At 42.0% G+C, this 11759-nt stretch overlaps 1 protein-coding gene across 2 annotated transcripts in view; it reads left to right on the forward strand.

The window, feature by feature from the left end:
• The window catches only part of EHF (ETS homologous factor), an 87989-nt gene extending 77669 nt beyond the window's left edge, over positions 1 to 10320 (forward strand). Inside the window, exons 8-9 of one of the 2 annotated variants that reach the window (XM_070804026.1) lie at positions 3419 to 3474; positions 9837 to 10320. In XM_070804026.1, the coding sequence (XP_070660127.1) occupies positions 3419 to 3474; positions 9837 to 9926 (146 nt within the window). In that variant the 3' untranslated portion in view covers positions 9927 to 10320. The remainder of the gene's footprint in view (positions 1 to 3418; positions 3475 to 9836) is intronic. The other variant, XM_019975642.2, reaches the window with a different exon arrangement.
• The last annotated feature ends 1439 nt before the right edge of the window (positions 10321 to 11759 follow it).

An 11759-nucleotide genomic window follows, 5' to 3' on the forward strand; every position in this document is an offset into this window, starting at 1 on the left:
TGGGCGGTGGAGCCTGGTAGGCTGAAGTCCATGGGGTCGCTAAGAGTTGGACACGACTGAGCAATTTCACTTTCACTCTTCACTTTCATGTATTGGAGAAGGCAATGGCAACCCACTCCAGTGTTCTTGCCTGGAGAATCCCAGGGATGGAGAAGCCTGGTGGGCTGCCGTCTATGGGGTCACACAGAGTCAGACACGACTGAAGCGACTTAGCAGCAAACTCTTTTAGAGGGTAGGCTAAGACGTAATACCCATCAATTGATTTTATGAAGCTAGTATAACAATTAATACCAAAACCAGGTACATACAGTATGAGAAAGAGAAGTACAACTAATTTCACTCAGTGTGGAGGCAGTATTTTAGTAAATCACATGAATAAGAATGACATGACTCTATACCATGAATGCAAAGCTGATTTAACGTTAGGAAAACAATATAACTCACCACATTAAAAGATTAAAAAAAAACATATCTTTAATAGATACTGAACAAGAATAGGTAAAATTTAACACATAGTCATGTAAAAATATCTTATTAAATTTAGTCCACAAGCAAATTTCTTATCCTAAAAAAAGTTTATCAAATTAAATCTACAACCTAGATCCTATATAATGGTAAAATCAAGAGCAAGACAAGGCAGCCCATCATCACCACTTCTAATGAACCTTCTGCTGGAGGTCCTTACAAGATGGTAGGTCAGGAAAAGCAAATTTAAAAAATATATAAGTATTGAAAGACAGAAACACAAATATTACTACTAGTCAATGATATGATTGTCTGGGCTTCCCTGGTGACTCAGCAGTAAAGAACCTGCCTGCCAAGAAGGAGATGTGGGAGACACAGGTTCAATCTCTGGATTTTGAAGATCTCCTGGAGAAGGAAATGGCAACCCACTACAGTATTCTTGCCTGGGAAACTTGTGGACAGAGGAGCCTGTTGGGCTACAGTCTATGGAGTCGAAAAAGAGTTGGACACAATTTAGTGATGGAACAACAACAACAAAATCTGACTCCCAGAAGACCCAAAAACATTTACTAATAAGTTACTAAAATTAATGAGAACACTAAAAAGCGTTGCTGTTTTTAAGTATTTAAAAAATTTTAAGATAACATATAAATAATATTATATAATTTCAGAGTAGCAGAGAATGTCTTAAATAAGACACAAAAAGCAAAACCCTTTAAAATATATTAATTTAATATATTAAAAGTAAAATATGTTCACTGAAGGGCATAATAGAGTGAAATGCCAGCCACAAAAATGAGAAAAAAATATATGTTATATATATAATCCACAAAGAATTGGTAGCCAGATTATCTCATATATAAAGAGCTTGCACAAATCAAGAAAATAGATGACCCAACAGTAAAATTGGAAACTATGCATAGGGGTTTTACTGAAGAGGCAACACGATGGCCAAAATCCATGAAAAGTCGCTCAATCTTATCAGTCTTCAGGAAAATACAGATGAAAACCACACTGAGACATCATTTTACTCTACTAGGCTGGGGAAAATAAAACTTTCACAAAGCTAACTTTTGAGTAGAAAGTAGAGCGAGCAATTTTTCTCTCTTTTTTTTTCACAGTCTCTCAGGGTAGCTATCTCAGTTGATACCACTTTACCTAGTAAAGATGAAAATGCCCTTCACTAGAGGAAACACAAATGTTGCTTCTAGATGTATAACATGGAGAAAGTCTTGCTCCTCAGTTCAGTTCAGTTGCTCAGTCGTGTCTGACTCTGCGACCCCATGAACTGCAGCACGCCAGGCCTCCCTGTCCATCACCGACTCCTGGAGTTCACCCAAACCCATATCCATTGAGTCAGTGATGCCATCCAACCATCTCATCCTCTGTCGTCCCCTTCTTCTCCGGCCCTCAAGCTTTCCCAGCATCAGGGTCTTTTCCAATGAGTCAGCTCTTTGCATGAGGTGGCCAAAATATTGGAGTTTCAGCTTCAACATCAGTCTTTCCAATGAACACCCAGGACTGATTTCCTTTAGGATGGACTGGTTGGATCTCCTTGCAGTCCAAGGGACTCTCAAGAGTCTTCCAACACCACAGTTCAAAAGCATCAACTCTTCGGTGCTCAGCTTTCTTTATAGTCCAACTCTCACATCCATACATGACTCCTGGAAAAACCATAGCCTTGACTAGATGGGCCTTTGTTGGCAAAGTAATGTCTCTGCTTTTGAATATGTTATTTAGGTTGGTCATAACTTTCCTTCCAAGGAGTAAGCATCTTTTAATTTCATGGTTGCAATCACCATCTGCAGTGATTTTGGAGCCCAGAAAAATAAAGTCAGCCACTTTTTCCACTGTTTCCCCATCTATTTGCCATGAAGTGATGGGACTGGATGCCATGATCTTGCTCATGGGCCCCACTAAAACATGGATAGAAGTATTTATAAGTAAAAGTGGCTTCTAATGGTTTAGCTTTCATAGAAATTTGAGAACAGATAGTTTTTTTAAAAAGGAAAAAGATACCAACTGATAGCTTTTGTGTACTGATGACAATGCCTCTTACATGGGCTTTAAGGACTGGCAGACTGGGCTTGAATCCTGGCCCTCCTGTTTGCCGCGTGCTCGGGTCCGACTCTTTGTGACCCCGTGGACTGCAGCCTGCCAGGCTCTTCTGTCCATGGGATTCTCCAGGCAAGAATACTGGAGTGGGTTTCCATTTTCTTCTTCAGGGGATCTTTCTGACCCAGGGATCAAACATGCCTCGCTTACACCTCCTGCATCAGCAGGTGAGTTCTTTAACATGAGTGCTACTTGGTAAGCTGTTTTGACCTTGGGCAAGCTGTTTATACTCTGGAAGCCTTGGTCTGTGCCTCTATAGATTGAGGATATGAGACCTATTTTAAAGATTGTGGTGAGAATTAGATATACTACAGACAAAACACCCAGCACATAAGAATGCTCCATGGATGTCAACTACTATTATTATTCCTCCATTGAACAAATTGGACATGACCTACTAAAAGGGAAAGGAGAAGAAAGGAGACAGCTGCTTACAGAATACTCCCAATGTCTCAGTCATTCTCTAAGAGGAGGACAGATAAAATCTTTAGGACTAGGAAAATTGAACTTAGAAAAGAGATTCTCTCCAGGTAAAATGTGAAGTGTAGCCATGAGGATGTGGCGGAAAAGCACAGACTTAGGGACTCAGGACCTGCATCTGAATCCTGTCTCCACCATGTATTGGATCTGTCATTTAAGCTTCTAGATCTTAGTTTATTCTACTAAAAGGAAATAATAAAAAGAAATTCTAAAAAGGAAATAATTCTAGAAAGGAAATATTAATAATAATGTACCAGACTCCTGTGAGGATTTGGAGAGAAAATATGCACAAAGGCTCCAATCTAAAGGGTTATACAGAAGTCTTTTGCTTTGTTTTAAATTTTATTTTTAATTGTAGGACAATTGATTTACAATGTTGTATTGGTTTCTGCTGTACAACAACGAGAATCAACTGTAAGTATATAAATATGTCCCCTCTCCTTGAACCTCCTTCCCACCCCTCACCTCCATATACAAAAGTCTTAATAGAATTAGCAATACATGTTTCTATTTTTCATCCTTCTCTTTATAGGATTCTCCTCTCTGAACCTTTTGGGCACCAAGCATTCTTGCTGTTCTATTGTTGCTGCTTCCTTGAGCTCTTCTTCCCATTCATTAAAAGTTACAGACCCCAAGTCCCATCTGTCAGGGTCATGGTGGAAAACTGGCTCATCTGATGAACCAATTTTATTTATCTATCAATAGATAGGGACTTCCTAGGTGGCGCTAGTGATAAAGAACTCGCTTGCCAATGCAAGAAACATAAGAGACGCAGGTTCGATCCCTGGGTTGGGAAGGTCCCCTGGAGGAGGGCATGGCAACTCACTCCAGTATTCTTGCCTAGAGAATCCCATGGACAGAGAACCCTGGCAGGCTACAGTCAACAAGGTCTCAAAGAGTTGGACTCGACTAAACATGAACGCATCAGTAGATAAACATGGATTCTCCCACTTCTCCTCCATCTTGTTCTTAAAGATGAACATTTTAAAGATGAACCTTCAAGAAGGAAAATCCTTTAATGAAAACACCGATAAGTGCTCAAAATTTTAGGTGCTCATGGCAGACAGTTGGGTGAGATTCAATGGATCAAATAAAACTTCACATAATACCCCTGAGGCATCTTCTTCTTCATTCATCATGTCAAACTTAAAGACGTCTCAATCTCCAAGTAAAGGTTGATAAAGCTTCTGGAGTAAATAGGTACAGTTTCAGACGCTGATATTAAAGATCAGTGACAAAGATGGTATCCTATGAGCGTTTTATGCTGCATGAAGAACTTTTGTATCTGCTGTCCCATTTGGTCTTGATATCAGTCCTCAGAGAAGGGAAGTAAGATGGGGCTTTTGACCCCATTTTGTAGATGAAGAAGGTGAAGTGCAGAAGTTTAAGGAAATAACTCGCACCAGATCCTATATGTCTTTAGTGGCTGAGTTTAACCACACCTTTCTTGGGCTCCACCTCCCTGTCTGGTCTCTGGAGTACTTGGTCACACCTACCACCTGGGCCATCCAAAAAAGGACGGTGGGTGTGAGTTGCTAGGACCAGTTCCTCCTGTTAGTGTTTGGTATTCCTAATTCCTGGGAGAACTAATTTCCAGGGAGAATGGTGGTGAAAAGCCAAATCAGAAGTCTAGAAAACTCATTGCAGACTGCTGGTCCTCATACATCCTAATACATACCAACATGGTACCACAATCTGGTTACTCTGGATGCAGAAAGACCAATTTTCCATCACAGGCTGAGAGCAAGTGGTGAGGGCTACACTTGTATCCCTTCCATCTTCCCATCCCATAGCCTTCTCAAAGTTTTTCCCATGGAGTGCAATAGGTAGTTGCCCCTTCCACTAGCAACTTTTGAAATAATAATTAGCCAGTCCTCCTAATGACTTAATAATCATGCCTTGCATGTCAAAGAACCTGGTGTTTTCAGGTCCCTTTCATAGTCATTAATTAATTCTTCACCCAGCTGCCTGGAGCTGTAGGTCACCTCAATCACCTCCAGGGTGTGGCTTAGTCACCAAGACAGGCCATGGATCTGCCAAAGGTCAGATCTGCAGTGTCTGCAGCTCAGTCACCCCACCAGCCAGTGGAAATCAAGTTTATGAAGTCAGCCCTGCTCTCGTACCTTCCTCCCCAGGGCCCAGTGCTCTCCTACTGTCTAGTTCCCCTTTCCAGTTATCCTGGTAAAGCCTTCCATTCAAACTTCTGTGTCCTGATGCCTTGAGGGCCATGAAGCTGTCCAATGCAATAATTTACATGAATGCATTACTGGTTAATAAGCCTTACATTATTCCCCCACAGGTATGTGCATCTTATTTTATTTATTTACTGAGGCCTGTGGGGCATGTGGGGATCTTAGTTCCCCTCCCAGGGATTGAACCTGTGCTTTCTGCATTGGGAGTGTGAAGTCTTAACCACGGGACTGCCAGGGAAGTCCCAGTATGTGCATTTTAACAGATACATTCTGCTACTCCGAAGCTTTCATCCACAGGGATGAAGTTCTAAGGGTAGAATTCCAGGCATCTGTCAGCATCAGTAGACAAACCACGCTAGCAATGGAGCTCTCTGGGCAGAAGTTCCTCACACAGTCCCACAGGCCATGTAAACATGCATTTCATCCTGTTGCGGCCTCACGCCCCGTGTCTTGCTTGGACTTGGTCTTGGGTCTCAGTGGAGCAACACACTTGGATGCAAGTGCAACACATTAATTAAGAGCTGGAAACTGGGTCTCCCTTAACCTTTATTAATTCCACCTGAATCTATATCCCTCAGACAGCCAAGCTTTGTGCCAAGCCAACCTCTACCTGGTATGATCTGGACCAGCCCAGCGTGAGGTGCCACATTTTGGGAGACTCAGACACATGATTTACAGTGGCTCAGTGTGTGCATTTGTGTGTGTGTCTTTGTGTGTGCTCATGCACACATGCACGTGTATCTGTGTGTGAGGCAGGGCAGCAAGGGTGACACCTGCCCAAGTCTTTCTAGCCAGGAGGCCTGTGGGAACCCAACAAATGAAATCTAATGAACTGCGGATGGATGACAATGATAGGTGAATTTCATTTAAATCTGTTCTCAACTTTGTGTTCTAACGAGAAGCTTAGGAGGTGCAAGGCCTCAATTGTTAATTCCACAGCATTTACAAGGGGTTGAGGGGGAACTGAGTTGTTGCTGGAAGATCTATTATTTGTGCTGAAGTTATTAATATCAAAAAGGAATTGACCAAAGCTAGAAGTCAAGAGAACCAGGCAAAAGTGGAGGTGACTACAGTTTGGAAAAGCCATCTTGAATAGTTGTGATTTTCTTGCAGATCCTTCTCTGAATGGAAGGTTTGGAGCAATTAATCTGGGTGGAAAAAATTGGTTATGAATTAGTGTGGCTGATGAAAGAAGATTCTGAAGCAAACTGTCTTATCCTAGACTAAAAAAATCTCCTGTGGAATATTTGCTCTCTCTTCTTTTTCATCTTTTAGGGAAGCACTGACTTTGGGTTGTGGATCAAATAAATTTGGGTTTTTATAAATTTACTCCTTCCAACTTATATAGGTTGATTACATGACAATTCTCCAAGCCTCTGTTTTTTATGTAATAATTTGGCAGAGTTTCTGTAATGATTAAGCAAGACAATAATAGTTATGATTCTTGTTTATGATATGATCATTGTTAATATGTATTGACTATGTTTATATTTGTAGTACTAGTTTACAAATACCCTTGAGTTACAGAGCAGGAACTAGGGTTCAGGAGGTGACATACAGGTGCTTAATAAATATTCATGTTCTCAAGATAACATATGCAAAGTCATTCTATTTTGGTAAAAATGAAAAGTATTTGTGTGGAAATAAAATGGAAAGGATATTGTAAAATATTGTGATTTATCTAGGAGGTAAGTTAGTACATAAATTTTTTCTTGTTTAGTAAACTGTATCTTCTAAGATGATTATTTATTACCTTGTTAGGATGAAAACGGAGAAGGCAATGGTACCCCACTCCAGTACTCTTGCCTGGAAAATCCCATGGATGGAGGAGCCTGGAAGGCTGCAGTCCATGGGGTCGCTAAGAGTCGGGCACGACTGAGCGACTGCACTTTCACTTTTCACTTTCACACATTGGAGAAGGAAATGGCAACCCACTCCAGTGTTCTTGCCTGGAGAATCCCAGGGACGGGGAAGCCTGGGGGGCTGCCGTCTATGGGGTCGCACAGAGTCGGACACGACTGAAGCGACTTAGCACTAGCACTAGGATGAAAAAAGTCATCCTTCACCAAGGGGCAGAGGGTGTGGGTGGCAAGGATTAAAGGCTTTGCTCTCACCTGCCGCCTGCATCATCTGGGGCAGTTTGGGCTCAAAACCCTGTTCTGTTCATTTAGCAAACCACCACCACCACCACCACATATGAGCTATAGCCTTGCAGAAAAAATTCAGAATTTGGCACTCACTGTTAATTCTGCTACATGTGTTTTCCCTCTTTCACTTGCTTTTTAGCTTAGAATTACAAAGTGTATTAAAATCAATAATTCTGCAAAGTACATTTGCTCTCTTTACGTACACATACATACATACATACACAAAGCCTATTTATTCTTTCCCCACTTCTCTGAAGGTGGGTTCTCAACATTTGACCAGAGTTCAATTATTTGTGACATCTCTGTCTGTATTTAGGGCCCAGAATTTTTAGACTGAGAAAAGATCTGGACACATCAAGCTCACTGCCTTGGATCATAGAAGAATGAATTGGTAAAAGTATCTGGGCATTGAAGAGGTGCCTGAGACCCCTTTGAGGATATGGGAACATGATTTCGTTTGAGGTTTGGTCTTGGTACCATCTTTTTGTCCATCGTGGTTAACCATAGTATCAGGGCAAGTTCAGAACATACAAAGAGAGTTTTTGTAGAAGCAGGCTCTCTCCTTAAGGTACAGTAAGCACATCTGATGAGTGGGAAAGTCATCCATGCAACCCATGGGGCTGGCTTGAGAGGTAGGAGAGGAGGCTGGGAAGAATTCTCCTGCAGCCCACCTGTCTGGTTCCTTCAGACTCTGCCCTTCAGGGCAGGTGACCCAACCACAGCCAGGAAAGACATGGCTGGTAATATTAACAATGGTACCTTTTATTAAATTTTAAACACCTTAAATGTTATCATAAATAAGCCTCTGAACAACCCTATGAAATAGGCATTATTGTTCGCAGCTTCTTTTCACAGTTTAGGAGTTGAAGTTCACAGAGGTTAAGTCACTTTGCTCATTATCAAACAGCTAAGTGGTAGAGTTGAGCCTCAAACCCAGGTCTGTCTAATTTCACAGGCCCCATGCACTTTATCTAGCAAGTCAGCCAGTCAAGTCTGCTTCACCTTCCTGTCCTGCCTTGTGTCTCCTGAGGCATCACTCCCTTACTGCAGGGACCCATTTTTGGTTCCTTGAACACAACAGGCACAGACTCACTGTTCCCTTTGTGTGTGTTTGACCCTCAGCCTGGAATCCACCACCACAAAATATATTAAGTTATAATTAAATATATATACATGTACATATGCATATATATACAATTTATATTTATGTATATATAGTTTTTAAAACTCCCTATGGGAAGCAGAAAAATAGTCCTCCAAAGACATCCATGCCCTCTTCCTTGGAACCACCGAATAAGACACCTTGCAAGGCAAAAGGGACTCTGTAGATACAGTTACAAAGAAAGACTTTGAGATGTGGTGATTGTCCTGAGTTATCTGGGTCATCTCCATGTGATCACCGTGTCTTTAAAAACGGAAGAGTGAGTGTAAGGGATAGTTAGGGAGTTTAGGCTGGACATGTACACACTGCTCTTTTTAAAATGGATGACCAACAAGGACCTACTGTAGAACACAAAGAACACTCCTCAATATTATGTAACAACCTAAATGGGAAAAGAATCTGAAAAAGAATAGGTGTATGTAGAGGTATCACCAGGGGTCTATCCAGGTGGCTTGGTGGGTAAAGAATCTACCTGTAATGCAGGAGATGTAGGAGACACTGGTTTGATCTCTGGATCGGGACGATCCCCTGGAGGAGGGCCGGCAACCCACTCCAGTATTCTTGCCTGGAGAATCCCACTGAAGGAGGAGCCTGGCAGGCTATAGTTCATGGCATCACACAGAGTTAGACATGACTGAAGCAACTGAGCATGCACACACACAGGTATAACTGAATCACTCTGCTGTACGTCTGAAATGATCATAACATTGTTAATCAACTATCCTGCAAGATAAAACAAAAAGTTTTTAAAAAATGTAGAAGAGAAAATCAGGAAAGTGGGATGTAGAGACGCAAAACAAGAAGGACTAGACCCACCACTTTGCTGGCTTTAAAGATGGAGGAAGGGGCCTATGAGCCAAAGAATGTAGAAGCCTCCAGAAACTGCAAAGAGTCCTCAGCTGACAGCCAACAAAAGATGGTACGGCAGTTCTACAGCCCCAAGGAACTAAATTCTGTCAGCCAACTGAATAAGCAGGAAATGAACTCAAGATCGTCCAGAAAGGAATGCATCCTGCCAACCCCTTGGTTTCAGTTTAGTGAGACCTGTGTTAGAAGTCTGACCTACAGAACTGCAAACTAACACATTTGTGCTATTTTAAGCTGCTGAATGTGTTGTTATAGCAGCCATGGAAAACTAATGCACTTTCCTAAGGTGTTGTGATTTTGTTAGAGCATGTGTGCACCATACCTCTGTAATTGCTTGAGCATGTGTATTTTCTCTCACTAATCTTTTATTAAATTGGCAGTCTTATCCATTTTTATGTTTTTCTCCAGAGCCTCAAAGAGCACCTGAATGCTATTGCATTGCATTATCTTCTGTACTACCTGAGTGACCACATGTGCCAAGCACCACCCCAAGTTTAGAGACTCTCTTTAAGTTGTCAGCAGGTGAATCAGCGGGGTACTCCACAGATACCCTGGATGCTACCTCCTTCCAGACACATGGGAAGATTGCATCTTTCTGCCTCCTTAAAGTTCAGAGTGGCCAAGCAGTCTGAGCAAACACTTTGTCCCTCTCTGTTTTCCCTTCATGTGCTACCTGGTAATGTTCAAGATGGCAGTGGTCTGGCAGCTTGCACCCCTTAGAGATTTTGATGTTTAGAGCCAGCCAAGCCCACAATGGACATGCCACAGAAGCAAAAAAATAACCTTGCTGTTTCAGCATCTGAGATTTTGAAGTGGTTACCACTGCATGATTTAGCATCCTAACGGGTAAAATCAGTTTCTGCCTTTCAGATTGTTACTATTTGTTGGGGGGGAAATAAATATTTGCACAAGTCACTATTATACTATATTACATAGTATGAACAAATGCTATTATACCATTCACTCATGATGGGATTAACTGTATATATTAGTAGTTCAGTGTGTGTTCTTTCAGACTTACACATACATTCTCTCACAAAACACTTGCAAGCAAGTCTACAAAAAGAAATGCCTATTTTTAAGAGAGTAAGATCATGCTCTACATATTATTTTGTCATTTGACTCTTTGGCATTTTGAGAAAGGGCACTTCTTAGTTCCCTTTCATGACAATTTAGAAGGTAGGCATTGTCCCTTTTTAATAGATTAAGAAACTGAGCCTGAGAGATTAAGCCAAGTTTTCCAGGTCACACAGGTGGAACCGAAACTGGAAGCCAAGTCTCTCTGGCTCCAAAATCATTGAATAGCATCATATATTCACTAAAGCAGGGCACACAAACACCTTATATGTATGAGACAGCACATGCTGAGTCACACCAGTGCCATGATTGCACGTGTTCCAAGTATTTTGAGTGAAGAGTTCGTTCTGAGGCCCAGGGCAATGGAGGAAAGGCTTCACAGAGATGGTGGGACTGGAGCCCGACCTTGGAGGAAGGGCAGGACTTAACTAGATGAAGGGGAAGGCATTCACTCATCCACTCATGGTGCATTCACTTACCCAACAACTCTTTATTATCTCCTCAGTGTCAGGCAATCTAGGTGGCAGACACAGTGGGGACACAGCCTGAGATGTGGGAATGATGAACAAAAGACAGCTTGGGCTTGAAGACTGAGGTGGAGACACATGGGTGATAAGGCAGAACAGGTGGATAAGGAAACAGCCAGAGGAGATCTTGGTGCCCTCCTCTGCCGCTGCCCAAGAATGACCTCAAGCATTGGAAGAATGTTTAATATGACCACAGGCATTTAGGAACACAACTCCTACTCCAAGATTGCTGAGAGACAATGGAGCAGAGAACGGAGCGAGGCGGAAGATTAGAAGTTACGATTTTCCCTAAACCTGATTTCACTAGCCCAGAACTTCAGTTTCTCTCATCCACGATGCTCTGGTCCATTGCTGGGCACTCCGTGGGACCCAAAGGAAGAGACGCGTAGCTCCTGACATGGCTAAAAACAATAGAGTCACCCACAAAGATGTATATGGTTGCTGCCAGAATGGGGGCTCCCAACCAAAAGCCAGAATGGTGGAAAAGCAGCCTTTTATATGAGAAGTCCACAGACCTAATTCAAATCCTGGCTCTGTTCCTTCATGGGAAGGGCAGACAAATCACCGATTTCAATTTCTGCTGTTGAGAAAATAGATATAATAACATCTGGCATGCATAACGATAACAAGTGGGAAACAATGTGTACAGAAAGTTTAGCAAGGTGTCTGGTGCATAGTGGAGCAGGCAATGGCACCCCACTCCAGTACTCTTGCCTGAAAAATCCCA

This window comes from Bos indicus, chromosome 15 (assembly GCF_029378745.1).
Source record: "Bos indicus isolate NIAB-ARS_2022 breed Sahiwal x Tharparkar chromosome 15, NIAB-ARS_B.indTharparkar_mat_pri_1.0, whole genome shotgun sequence".
In the NCBI taxonomy this organism is placed as follows: domain Eukaryota; kingdom Metazoa; phylum Chordata; class Mammalia; order Artiodactyla; family Bovidae; genus Bos; species Bos indicus.